The 11358-nt window shown below is 55.0% G+C and overlaps 1 protein-coding gene across 1 annotated transcript; it reads left to right on the top strand.

The window, feature by feature from the left end:
- Positions 1-855: 855 nt before the first annotated feature.
- On the top strand, positions 856-10530 carry LOC132593075 (galactose-3-O-sulfotransferase 4-like). The gene is made up of 4 exons (XM_060281997.1): positions 856-1075; positions 3721-3890; positions 4084-4411; positions 5976-10530. Exons 2-4 carry the CDS (start codon positions 3778-3780, stop codon positions 6792-6794), a joined length of 1260 nt encoding a protein of 419 aa, XP_060137980.1. The 5' UTR covers positions 856-1075; positions 3721-3777; the 3' UTR covers positions 6795-10530.
- The last annotated feature ends 828 nt before the right edge of the window (positions 10531-11358 follow it).

Genomic DNA, 11358 nt, shown 5'->3' with positions numbered 1-11358 from the left:
CTGACATGAGATGCTCTCTCTCTCTCGTGTGTGTGTGTGTGTGTGTGTGTGTGTGTGTGTGTGTGTGTGTGGACTTGAGGCGTTCTGTTGCAAGGCAGATGCTCAACCTCTTCCTTCAGAGTGGGTCTCCCTCTGTGTGTCCCTCGCCAGAGCAGGCCCTATTGAGGGGAAAGAAAGACAGTTGGAAGGGACACCCAAGGGTCCTCTAGTCTGACCCCTCCGTCATGCAGGAATCTTCTGCCTCTGGGATGGGGTGGGGACACTTATGCCCCAGCAGAAACCCCCACCCCACCCCTTCTCCAGCCCCACCTTGCAGGCCATGGAGCCTCCAAACATTTAGGATCCAAAGAGCAGCAGATAGAATCATAGATCCAGAAATCTTTTTGTCCCACGTGGGGCTCAAACCCACGACCATGAGATTAAAAGTCCTAAAATATCCTGAGGTGGGGGCGTCTGGGTTGCTGAAGGTGGAGGAGGAGGCGTTAAGCCGCCGAGAAGAAAGCGAACCCCCCCCCCCACCGCAGCATTCCGCCCCGAAATCCAGGGGGGGGGAGAGAGACTCCAGAGCATGTGCAGGGTGCGCTTCCTGCCCCCTGAGGACCCGCAGGAGGCTGGCTCTGGGAGCAGCGTGCCCAAGGAAGGGGAGGGGGCGCGGGGCGGCGGCGGGGGAGAATCGTGCGCAGCTCCTTCTCTCCCCCCCCCCCCCCGTTCAGCCGCCGGCCGGGGAGAGGGGCCGGAGAGGGGCTGGGGCGGCGCAGACAAAAGGCGGCCGGCGGGGCGGCGGCGGGGGAGGGGAGAGAAAAGTTGGGAAGGCAGAAGGGGGCGGAGAGAAGGAGGGAAGGAAAAAGTTCGGGAGGAGAAAGAGGAGAAGAACAACGCAGGGAGGGAAGGAGAGAGGCGGCGGAGCTCCGCCACGCCAGTCTGCCCCCCACCCTCGGAACGAGGGGTTCCCCCGAAGAGGCTCGGATCGGGCTCTCTTCTCCCCAGCCCCCCAGGATGGAAGTGAGGCGCCCGGGCAACGGCGGGGGGCGGCTCTGAGCGAGCGACACCCCCAAACACACACTGCCCTTCCCAGGTGAGGCGGGGGCAGCTGCGCTTCGGGAGGGGGTGGATCGGTCTGAGTCCTTGATGGGGAGGGCAAGGCGGGGGATTAGGGAGCCCCCCCGGCTTGTTGCCCTCTCCGCAATAATCTCATGCATTTTCAGCTAGTTTGCACGGACAGATGATCCCCGCGCCACCCAAAAAGAAAGTCCGGGGCAGCAGAAGCGAAGCCAGAGCTGTGGCGGGGCCGGGGAGCTGGGGAGCAGACCCGGGGGCGGGGGCAGTTCAAGGCGCAGAGATGGAGAAGGCGCTCTGCACGTGCCCAGAAACCTCTCTGTTTCGGCTTCTTCCGGGAGGAAGCCTCGGCTCGGAGTTACTGGTGGAAGCGGACGGGCGGGGCGCCAGGCCCCCGGGCTGGGCGTGTGTCCCCGGGACAGCTGGCCGGCAGCTGCTCGGCTCCGGGTGCCAAGGGAGCCACGTGGGGGAAGCCGGCAGAGAGGGGCTGCGGGGGGGGGGGAAGAGGGCGGAAGCAGGGCGAGGAGGCGATAGTGCAGACCCAGACGGGAGTCGCACAACTGTGGCGTTGGGCGGGACCCCCAAGGGTCTTCTAGCTCAACCCCCGGCTGCCCAGGAGTCATCGCTAAGGCATCCCTGAAAGCGGGCCAATCGACCTCTGCTCAAAAACCTCCCGAGAAGTCGAGTCCGCGCCCTCCCGAGGGATCTTACCGTCAGATGTTGAGTCGGTATCTCCTTTTTTGTCGTTTGAATCCGATGGTTTGGGGTCCTCCCCTCCGGAGCAGGAGAAAAACAAGCTTCCTCTCTCTTCCATGTGGCAGCCCTTGGGATATTTGAAGATGGCTATCTTATCTCCTCTCAGTCTCCTCTTTTCCAGGCTAAACATCCCCAACTCCCTCAAGCCTTCCTCTCTCTGCTTGAGGGTTCCTAGATCTCCTGGACATTTTATCAGTCTCCCCGCAAGCAGACCCTCCTTTACCCCCCTGGAGACCTGGGGGGGGGGACGGGGACCGGACGGACAGCCAGGCCAGGCAATTGCCCCAGACAGGGCTGGTTTGGGGAGCCCTGGAAGGACTGAAGACATTCAGAAGAACCTCAGAAGAGTCTTTCAGGAAACCTGCAAACAGGATCTGGGCCAAACCATCCTAGCTACGGTACTAGACCTTGATAACCCTCCCTTGCAAAACCACGCAGGTTGGTGGCTCTTGTTTCCTCCTACCGGAGGGACTTCCTCATTTTCACTAAGAAGGGTTTTCTCTTGTCTGCCCTGAATCTTCCCACATTGAGCTTTGCTGCTTGCCCACCAAGGAGGAAACTGCTTCTCTGCCCATTCTCTCCATGCCAGTGCCCTGGGTGCCACAAGGACCGGCCTTGGGAGGGAGGGTGGAGGATGTGATCCCCTCCTTTCCTTGCAGCAGCAGGGCCCATTGGGCTGTCCCAGTCCCGACCCACCTGGTGCTGCCTAAGCCTCCTCCGCAGGGCTGCTGCCATCTGCCAGGCTGGTCCAGGCCTTCTAATCCTCCTAGTTCTTAATGAGGAGTGGCAGGCGGAAGGCAAAGAAAGGGCAAGCGCCAAAGAGGAGGCAGCCGCAGCAATGGGGGGGCTGAGGGGCCAGGAGGCTCTCCTAGGCGTACTCCCCCAGGGACATGGAGCCCCTGACCCGGCAGAGCCTCTCCTGCCCAGCAGAATGCCAGCCGACTCATCCACCTGGTTTGTCTGGGGCTAGGAGGTTTGCTCTTTCGAGGGAGGGGGCTTCTTTCCTGCTTCCAGCACAGGCCTTTGTGGGAGGCAAGTAGGTGCTGGGTTTGCAGCATCTGGGGGGGGCTCCTTCCCCATAGACTCCGCCTTCAGGTACCCTCAGTTTGTGCGGGGGGTTGGGTCCATCTGTCTCCTGGCTGCTGCTTCCTCCGCCTCCACTTTTTTTGGCTCATCCAGACGCCGCAGCAACTGGGTTGTGTGCTGGGTTGGGCCGAGATGTGTGCAGAGTGGGGGGAAAGGCCAGGTGTGGGGCGGGCCGGGCCAGGATCCGTGTTGGCACTGGCCAGGTGTTGCTCCTGCACACACACACACACACACACACACACACACACACACACACCCCAGAGATGGCTGCCTCTTCTGTGCTGGGCTCTAAGATGCAACTGTGGGGAGTGTGACATGGGTGTGGGATGAGGAAGGCCAGAAGGACCACCCTCTGACTCCCCCCCCCCAGGCCATGCACCTCCAGGAACTGAGCACACTATCTGCCTCTTGCTTCCCTCTGGAGTTTCAGCAGCCTTGGATGGTCCTCCGGCAAGCTGCCCCAGTGGGTGAGGCTGAGCAGAGGTTGCTGCCCATGCCTGGGAGAGATGGAGCAAGCTTGTTTTCCACGCTCTGAACCAATGGATTCGTAGCACGATAGAGTTGGAAGGGACCCTGAGGGTCATCTACTCAAACCCTCTGCACTGCAGGATTCAGATGACAAGGAAGGAACGGACAAATGGCAGTGGAACAAGCTTCCTCAGAAGGTGGTGGTCTCTCCTTCCTTGGTTTTTTTTTAAAAAAGCAGAGACCACCTGCTTGAGCTAAGATGCCTGCATTGCAGAGGGCTGGACTGGATGACCCTCAGGGGAGTGATTTGTGGGTCTGTTTTCTTCCATTTACAAACCTCCTCCTCCCCTCCAGGCTTGTGGCTTCCTGGCCTGCCCCTCTCTCGCCCTGCCCCCCAGAGGCCAGAGGACCATGAGGGTGATCCATGGGCACTGCTGCCGCTTCCAGGTGCTGTGGGCCGCCCTGGCTGTCTCCATGACCATCGGCTTCACCCTCCAGCTCTTTGGGGTCTCCTTTCAGAAGAGGTAACTGTTCCACCTTCCTTGCCTTCAGCAACACCCAATGCTCAGCAGTGCCCCCCGGTGGCCACTCAAGGCAATGCCCTAGAATCCTAGAATTGGAAAGTCAGACGGCACCCCCAGAGGTCATCCAGCCCAACCCCCTGTGACACTGCGGCTGGCCAGTGAGGGCTTCTCTGATCTCCTCTTCCTCCTCCAGGGCTTCCTTGTCCCAGCTGCCCCTGACCCCCTGGGCTCCCCCTCTGGCCAAAGCGGGGCAGGAGCAGGAGGAGGCGGAGGGGCGGCCAGGACCCCGCTGCCAGCCAAGACGCCACCTGGTCTTCCTGAAGAGCCACAAGACGGGCAGCAGCACCATCGTCAACCTCCTGCATCGCTTTGGGGACGCCCGGGGTCTGCGCTTTGCCCTCCCCGCCCGCTACCAGTTCAGCTACCCTAACCTCTTCCAGGCACAGCGGGTCAAAGGGTGGCGTCCTGGAGGGCGCCCCTTCGACATCCTCTGCCACCACATGCGCTTCAACTTGCCTGAGGTGAGACCAGGTGGGGCTCAAAGAGTGGGGCTGGGGGGCATGGGGGGCATGGGGGGCACGTGGAACACTGTCATAAGAGACTAGGGACTTGACCTCTTTCCCCAGGGCCTGCAAGATGGAGCTGTTCTGCCAGGCCTTTGGCCAAGGCACAGTCTGACCCACTCTCTCCTTTTGTAATCCTCATAGAACTCTAACCCAATGTTGTTGTTGTTTAGTCGTTTAGTCGTGTCCAACTCTTCGTGACCCCATGGACCAGAGCACGCCAGGCACTCCTGTCTTGCACTGCCTCCCGCAGTTTGGTCAAACTCATGTTCATAGCTTCGAGAACACTGTCCAACCATCTCGTCCTCTGTCGTCCCCTTCTCCTACCTTAGTGCCCTCAATCTTTCCCAACACATGGGCATCTGGTTGGCCACTGCAAAACCAGGAGGCTGGACTAGATGGGCCTCCGTTGGCCTGATCCAGCTGGATCCCCCAGGGCCAGATAGTCCAACCCCCTGCAAGGCAGGATTCCCCAGAGCACTGGTGGCTCTCCATGAGTAGATGCAGGCGAGGAGGGTTCCCAGCCTTAGCCCTGGGCAAGAGTGGAAGCTTGGGTTTCCGATTTGGGGGGCTGAATGAGGAAAGGCTTGACATCCAATGGCAGTTTTAAAAAGTCTTTCAGACCCTGTGATGCAGCAGCAAAAGAAGTCAAGGCGTTTCTAGGCTGCCTCACCAGAAGTTAAGTGTCCGAGGGACACTTCCTGTTCAGCTCCCTCAACCATTCCTCATAGGGCTTGGTTCCCAGACTCTTCGTCATCTTGGTCGCCCTCCTCTGCCCACCTTCCAGCTGGTCAACATCCTTCTTAAATTGTGGTGCCCAGAATGGGACACAGGATTCCAGGCATGGTCTCACCAAGGCAGAATACAGGAGTGCTATGACTTCCCCTGATCAGGACACTAGTCTTCTTCTGACACAGCACTGGCTTATTTCTATTCTAGATCCTTTTCACATACACGGTCGTACCTCGGAAGTACGAACAGAATCTGTTCCAGAAGTCTGTTCGAGTTCCAAAATGTTCAGAAACCAAGGCGCAGCTTCTGATGGGGATGCATGTTATGACTGTAATGGTACTTTGGTTTAAGAAAAGTCCAGTTTAAGAACAATTTGGTTTACAAACTCTGCAAAACTGGAAATAGTGCCATGGTTTGAGAACTTTACCTCTGTCTAAGAATGGAATCCAAACAGTGGAAGGGCACTGAGAGCGGGAGGCCTCCTTAGGGAAAGCGCACCTTTGTTTAAGAACGGTTTTGGTTTAAGAACAGACTTCCAGAACGGAATCATTAAGTGAATAAACCAAGGTACCACTGTACTGGCAAATGCAGCTTTGTTTTCTACCCAAGGGCAGAACTGGACATTTCATAGAATCCTAGAACTGCAGACCTGGGTCTCTGAGCAAGTGCCGAGAGCCTGTCCATTGCCAAAGGGCAAATTGGGCCTCAGACACACATGAGGCTGGGGGATTTCGAGGACCAGACTCTGCCCCACCTGCCCCCTCCAGCATGTCTTCTTCTCCCTCCTCAGGTCCAGAAAGTCATGCCCCCGGACAGCTTCTACTTCTCCATCGTGAGGCACCCCGTCTCCCTGGCCGAGTCGGCCTTCTCCTACTACCGGGGTGTCGTCCCTGCCTTCCGCCGTGCCGGCACATTGCCCAAGTTCTTGACCTCGCCCCAGCGCTTCTACCGCCCCGGCGAGAGGGGCAACCACTATGCCCGCAACCTGCTGTGGTTTGACTTTGGCCTGGACCCACCAGCGGCCCCTGGCCTGGCCCCAATCCAGGCTGCCCTGGCCACGCTGGAGCGCACCTTCCACCTGGTCCTGCTGACGGAGCACATGGATGAATCGCTGGTGCTCCTGCGTGACGCCCTCTGCTGGGGAGAGGAGGACATGCTGGCCTTCCGCCACAACTTCCGCAGCCCTGAGTCCATCCGGCCCCTGGCGCCCGCAGAGGCCGCCCGACTCCAGGCCTGGAACAACCTGGACTGGCACCTCTACACTCACTTTAACCGCAGCTTCTGGGAGCGTGCAGAGCGCTTTGGCCGCGCGCGCCTGGCCCAGGAGGTGGATGTCCTGCGGCGGCAGCGGGCAGAGCGGATGCAGCAGTGCCTGCGGGGAGGGGGCCCCCTGGAGGCAGGGCAGATAGCAGACGAGCGTATCCGCCCCTTCCAGTTTGGACAGGCCCCCATCCTGGGCTACGCCCTGAGGCCCAGCCTGGACCCTGAATGGCAGGTGCTGTGCCAGCGCATGGTGACCCCCGAGCTCCAGTACAAGGACCTTCTGGATGCCAAACAGTTTCCTCTGCCCCCACAGGGCAACGGCTCCAAGGTTGGTGGCGTGAGGTAGCCCCCCCCAGTGGACCCTGAGCAGTGGCAAGCAGAAGGGGGTGCAAAAAGGCCAACTGGCCCCCAACAGGCTTGGCATGGGCTGGGTGCTGAAGGCACAGAGGACCTGAGGTGCCACAAAATATCTCATTTGCCCACATTTCTGGGATTCCCAGAAGAAGCTCCCTCTGGCACTGGGCCTTCTAAAGAAGCTGGATGTTGGGAGATTCACGTGGAAGGAAGGACTTCTTTGTAGAACCATAGAGTTGGAAGGGACCCCAAGGGTCATCCAGCTCAGCCCCTGCAATGCAGGAATCACCACCAAAGCATCCATGGCAGATGACCACCCAACCTTTACGTAGAAACCACCAAAGGAGAGGAGGGACTTTATGAAGCCCATCAGTGGCATAGCGTGGGTTGCCAGCGCCCAGGGCAAGGCAAGTATTTTGCACCTGGGGCAGTTGTCCGGTAGCCCCCCCACACACACATGCTATGCCACTACAGCCCATGGTTAAATGTGGCCACTGCTGGGTCATCAGCTTCAAGAGGCCTTCCTGTCAGCGAGGACGGAATGAAAAGTGGACCCGACAATGTCTTCTCAGGCACAACTCAAGAGCAGCCACAGGATCCTGCCGTGTGACTCAGCTCAGCATCCTCAGCCAGGCCTGACTTTGCACAAGGAAGTGGGGTCCTGCATCGGGGGGGGGGGGAATCCCCACACCTCTTTCCCTGGGACTCAGCCACAGTGGGCCAGAGGGGCAGCCTGCTGGCATGGGAGCCTCAAAGACCTGGGTTCATTTTGTTGCTTTGGCTGCAGACCCATGATGGGGAAGGAGATGAGGTCTCTTCCCCCCCCCCCATCCACAATCAGCAATGGGAGACTAATGGTACCACCCCACCCACCTTGTAGGGCTGTTGTGTGGAGCACTGAAGCAACTCATGTGAAGGGCTTTAAACACTTGCAGAGGGTGGGGGTGGAGGGAAGCAGCTTAAATTGGTGCTGGTTAGAGGGCAGAGCCAGGCACACTCTGCTCTGGCCATGGGGGGGGCTCTTTGTCTGGGGGCTGAGGCTGGTCCTGCAGGTGGGGTGGGGGGAGGGCATGTGTCTCCTGGGATCCAGAAGAGTTCGTGGGCCCCAGCATGCCCCAAGGGGCTGGTGACAGATGCCCACCTGGTCCTATATGCCAATGCAGGAGTGCCAACTTGGCCCTATGGCCATGGGTGCCATGCAGCATGCAGGGCCCTGGCAGCAAATTTGTGGGTGCCCAGCTGCTTCGTGGGGAATTTTGTGGGTGCTTGGGCACCCACACCCCAGGGAGTTGGCACCTACGTCCCAATACATCCTTTGGAGGCGAGAGGCTACACATCAGCAGGTCTTCTTTTGGCCTACAGCTCCCATAATGGGAGTTATAGTTCAAAATACCTGGAAGGCACCAGATTGGCCCAGGGTGCTCCCTTTTTTTTTAAAAAAATATTTTTATTAATTTTCCAATTAAAACCAATTATATCACATTCAATATTTCAAATTATACACATATATATATCAATCAAACCGAATGTTATGCCAAATCATCTAAAGAATTTTTTATTTGGGTTCCCATGCTTCAAGAAATTGGGAATTCCTCGCAACTGTCCACTGCCGTCTTTTTTCTAAAGTTCAAATCGTCCTCCAAGTTCATAATAATCCAGATCTTCCCCTTACAGTCACATAGATGTTTTCCACTTTCATCCGATTGTTTCCCAGCCGCTGAGATAAATATCAAACAAAGTTTCACAGATGTTCTTTCTCCTGTGTGAGTTAATCAGTCCAGCCTCCCCATAAATCTTCTTAATGGAGCTCCTTGTTGCGTCGAAGCAGCCCGAAGCAGCGCCATCTCAAAAAGCTCAAATCACTTTCGCTTTCTCTCATAGCCATGAAGATTCACGATCATTATAGAATTTACAGCTTTTTCAGGCAGGAGACCCAAACATCAAACCATAAACTCTTGGTAAATTAATGGATCTCCTTGCCCTATAGCTGAACTTAGCTTCAGGTCGCTGCTCCAATTTAAAGTGCGTCACAACTCATAAATCCTCCGAGCGCGTCCAGAACCCCTTCCGCCCGACTAGGGGGAGGCTTTTCTCATCGGCAACTCCACATCTTTAAAAAAATATGCTCAGTAACAACAGTTATAAAGTTCAACTCACACAGTCTTTTGCTTCTCTTTCACTCCAAACAAGCCAGGACATCGCGTCCGGGAAGGTACGATGCAGCAATATGAAGGGAAAAAAAATAAAAACTCACTTCCCTTATCGCTCCGTCCCCATCAATCCTTCTTCCAGATGCAGTACAATCTTTGACTCCTCTCCTTTCAGCAGCATAAATTTCTCAGCAGTAAACAGCGCTTCTTCCCCTCCTTCTGAAGTATGTCCATAGATTTAAGCCTAATTATCTTCTTTAACCATGGAAATCCCCGCCATGCAGATTAGCGTCCGGGAGTCCTGGCCCTCGTAAGTGCTCAGCCCAAGCTCCCCCCACTCCAAAAACAGTCGGAGTGGGTCAGGGGGCATCGCGGGCCAGCGGCCCCTCTCCGTAACCCCCGGAGAGGGTAGGGGGTTGCCATTTACTCCCCTAGCAACCGCCAAATTCCTTACGAAGGTCAGAGAGATGGAAAACAGGTCCGCCATTCCTGCAGGCGGAAACCGGAACCCAGGGTGCTCCCTAAGGATGCTTCAAAACACAATGCATGGAAGAGTCCCTCCTCTCTCCATAGCCAAGGAGACCACCTACAAAGAGCTGCTAGCTGGGCTGGAGGGAGAGGAGGACCCCCAACCCAACCTCCCCTCCCCCACCCAAGCCATCATTGATCAGTTTCCATTGGGGACTGTGGAGCTTCTTGCCCTCAGCGGGGGGCGCTGTTGGGTTCCTCCTCCCAGCACTTAGGACACTGCGGGATCCATGGATCCCACCACAAGGCAGCCTTTTTTTGTTTTCTTTTTCAAGGATGTTAATCTTAACCATTTTTTAAAAGGGGGGAAATCCTTTTTTGTTTCTTTTTGGTCCTTTTTCAATAAATTGAAATGCTATTGGCCACTTGGTGTGCTCCACCTTTCATCTCCTTTGCGTCCATCCTGCCTGCATTTCTGGAGTTGCTCATCAGTGACCTGGAGTTTGATTATTATTTACTTACTCTCTTTTTTTTAAGAAAAACTTTATTGTTTAAAAAGAAGTTCGAACAGATTGTCTTCAGTGTACAAAATATTTTCCAATTCAACAAATTCATCTCAAAAGCAAAAATTACAGAAAAAAAGTTATGTAAATAATATATAATCAAATACACACACACACACACAAAAAAAAACTTATTCGCAACGTGAACAGCCTATGACTGATGTATGGAGGGGCAAATCCACACTGTTGGAGGTGTAAAACTGAAATAGGGTCGTACTACCATATGTGGTGGACCTGCCAAGATATTAGAAAATATTGGAATAGTATCTATAGGGAAAATAAAAAACTATTTAAACAACCAATTAAGAAAAGGCCGGAAATGTTTCTGCTGAACATACTCCCACCAGATATTAAGAAAGAAGCAAGAACCTTACTGCTATACTCAATAACAGCAACCAGGATCCTAGTGGCAAGGAAATCCAAGGAAATGGAAAAGTGAGAACTTGCCTACAGTAGTAGAATGGCAAGCACTTATGCTTGAATATCTACAGCTGGCAAAATTAACCAACTCAATAAGAGAAGGATCACCACAAAAAATATCAAAAGAATGGAGTATTTATAAAAAGTACCTAAAAGTGTACTATCCAAACAATTCTCTACTAGCAGAAATAGAGTAACGTCTAAAAGATAAAAGAATAGGGGGGGGGGAGGAAATAGGAAAGCAAGAATATTAACCTGTGGCACTGAAGGAATTTGATACTGTATAATTAGGAGGTCTGGAAGTAGAGAAGATACGACAGGAAGAGATATTATTTACTTACTCAATGCATTTGTATTCACAGAATCATAGAGTTGGAAGGGAACCCAAGGGTCATCTAGCCCCACCCTTTGCAATGCAGGAATCTTAACTCAGGCACCCCTGACAGGTGCTTCCCCCACCTCTTGTCCTCTCCAAGGAGCCCAAGGGGGTGTACAAGCCCCCTGTGAGGGAGGCTAGGTCGAAAGGCAGGGGGTATCAGGGCTAGGCTTGTCCATTCCTGACATGTCCTGGTTTCCGGGTGTAAAAATGGTGTCAGGGGGGAATTTTTGCTGAATTGGCAAAATGTCAGGGAGAACACAGGTGTATGGCAATATGATGGTAAAAGCAGCAGAAGCTCCAAAAGTTAAATCCAGTCAAATGGGACTATGGGGTGTGGTGCTCATCTCACTTCAGGCCGAGGAACAAGGCTGGTGCTGTGGTCTAAACCACTGAGCCTCTTGGGCTTGCCAATGGGAAGGTCCGGAAAGCCTGCAGCTCGAATCCCCATGGCGGGGTGAGCTCCTGTTGCTTGTCCCAGCATCTCACGCACTCTATGTATTGCATCAGGAGCACATTGGCACACTTTAAGCACCTGCACCGGGTCCTTGGATTGGGCCCCAGCAACACTTCCTTAGT

The sequence above is a fragment of the Zootoca vivipara genome, chromosome 13, assembly GCF_963506605.1.
Source record: "Zootoca vivipara chromosome 13, rZooViv1.1, whole genome shotgun sequence".
NCBI lineage: Eukaryota > Metazoa > Chordata > Lepidosauria > Squamata > Lacertidae > Zootoca > Zootoca vivipara.
This window is presented reverse-complemented; position numbering and strand designations above follow the sequence as displayed.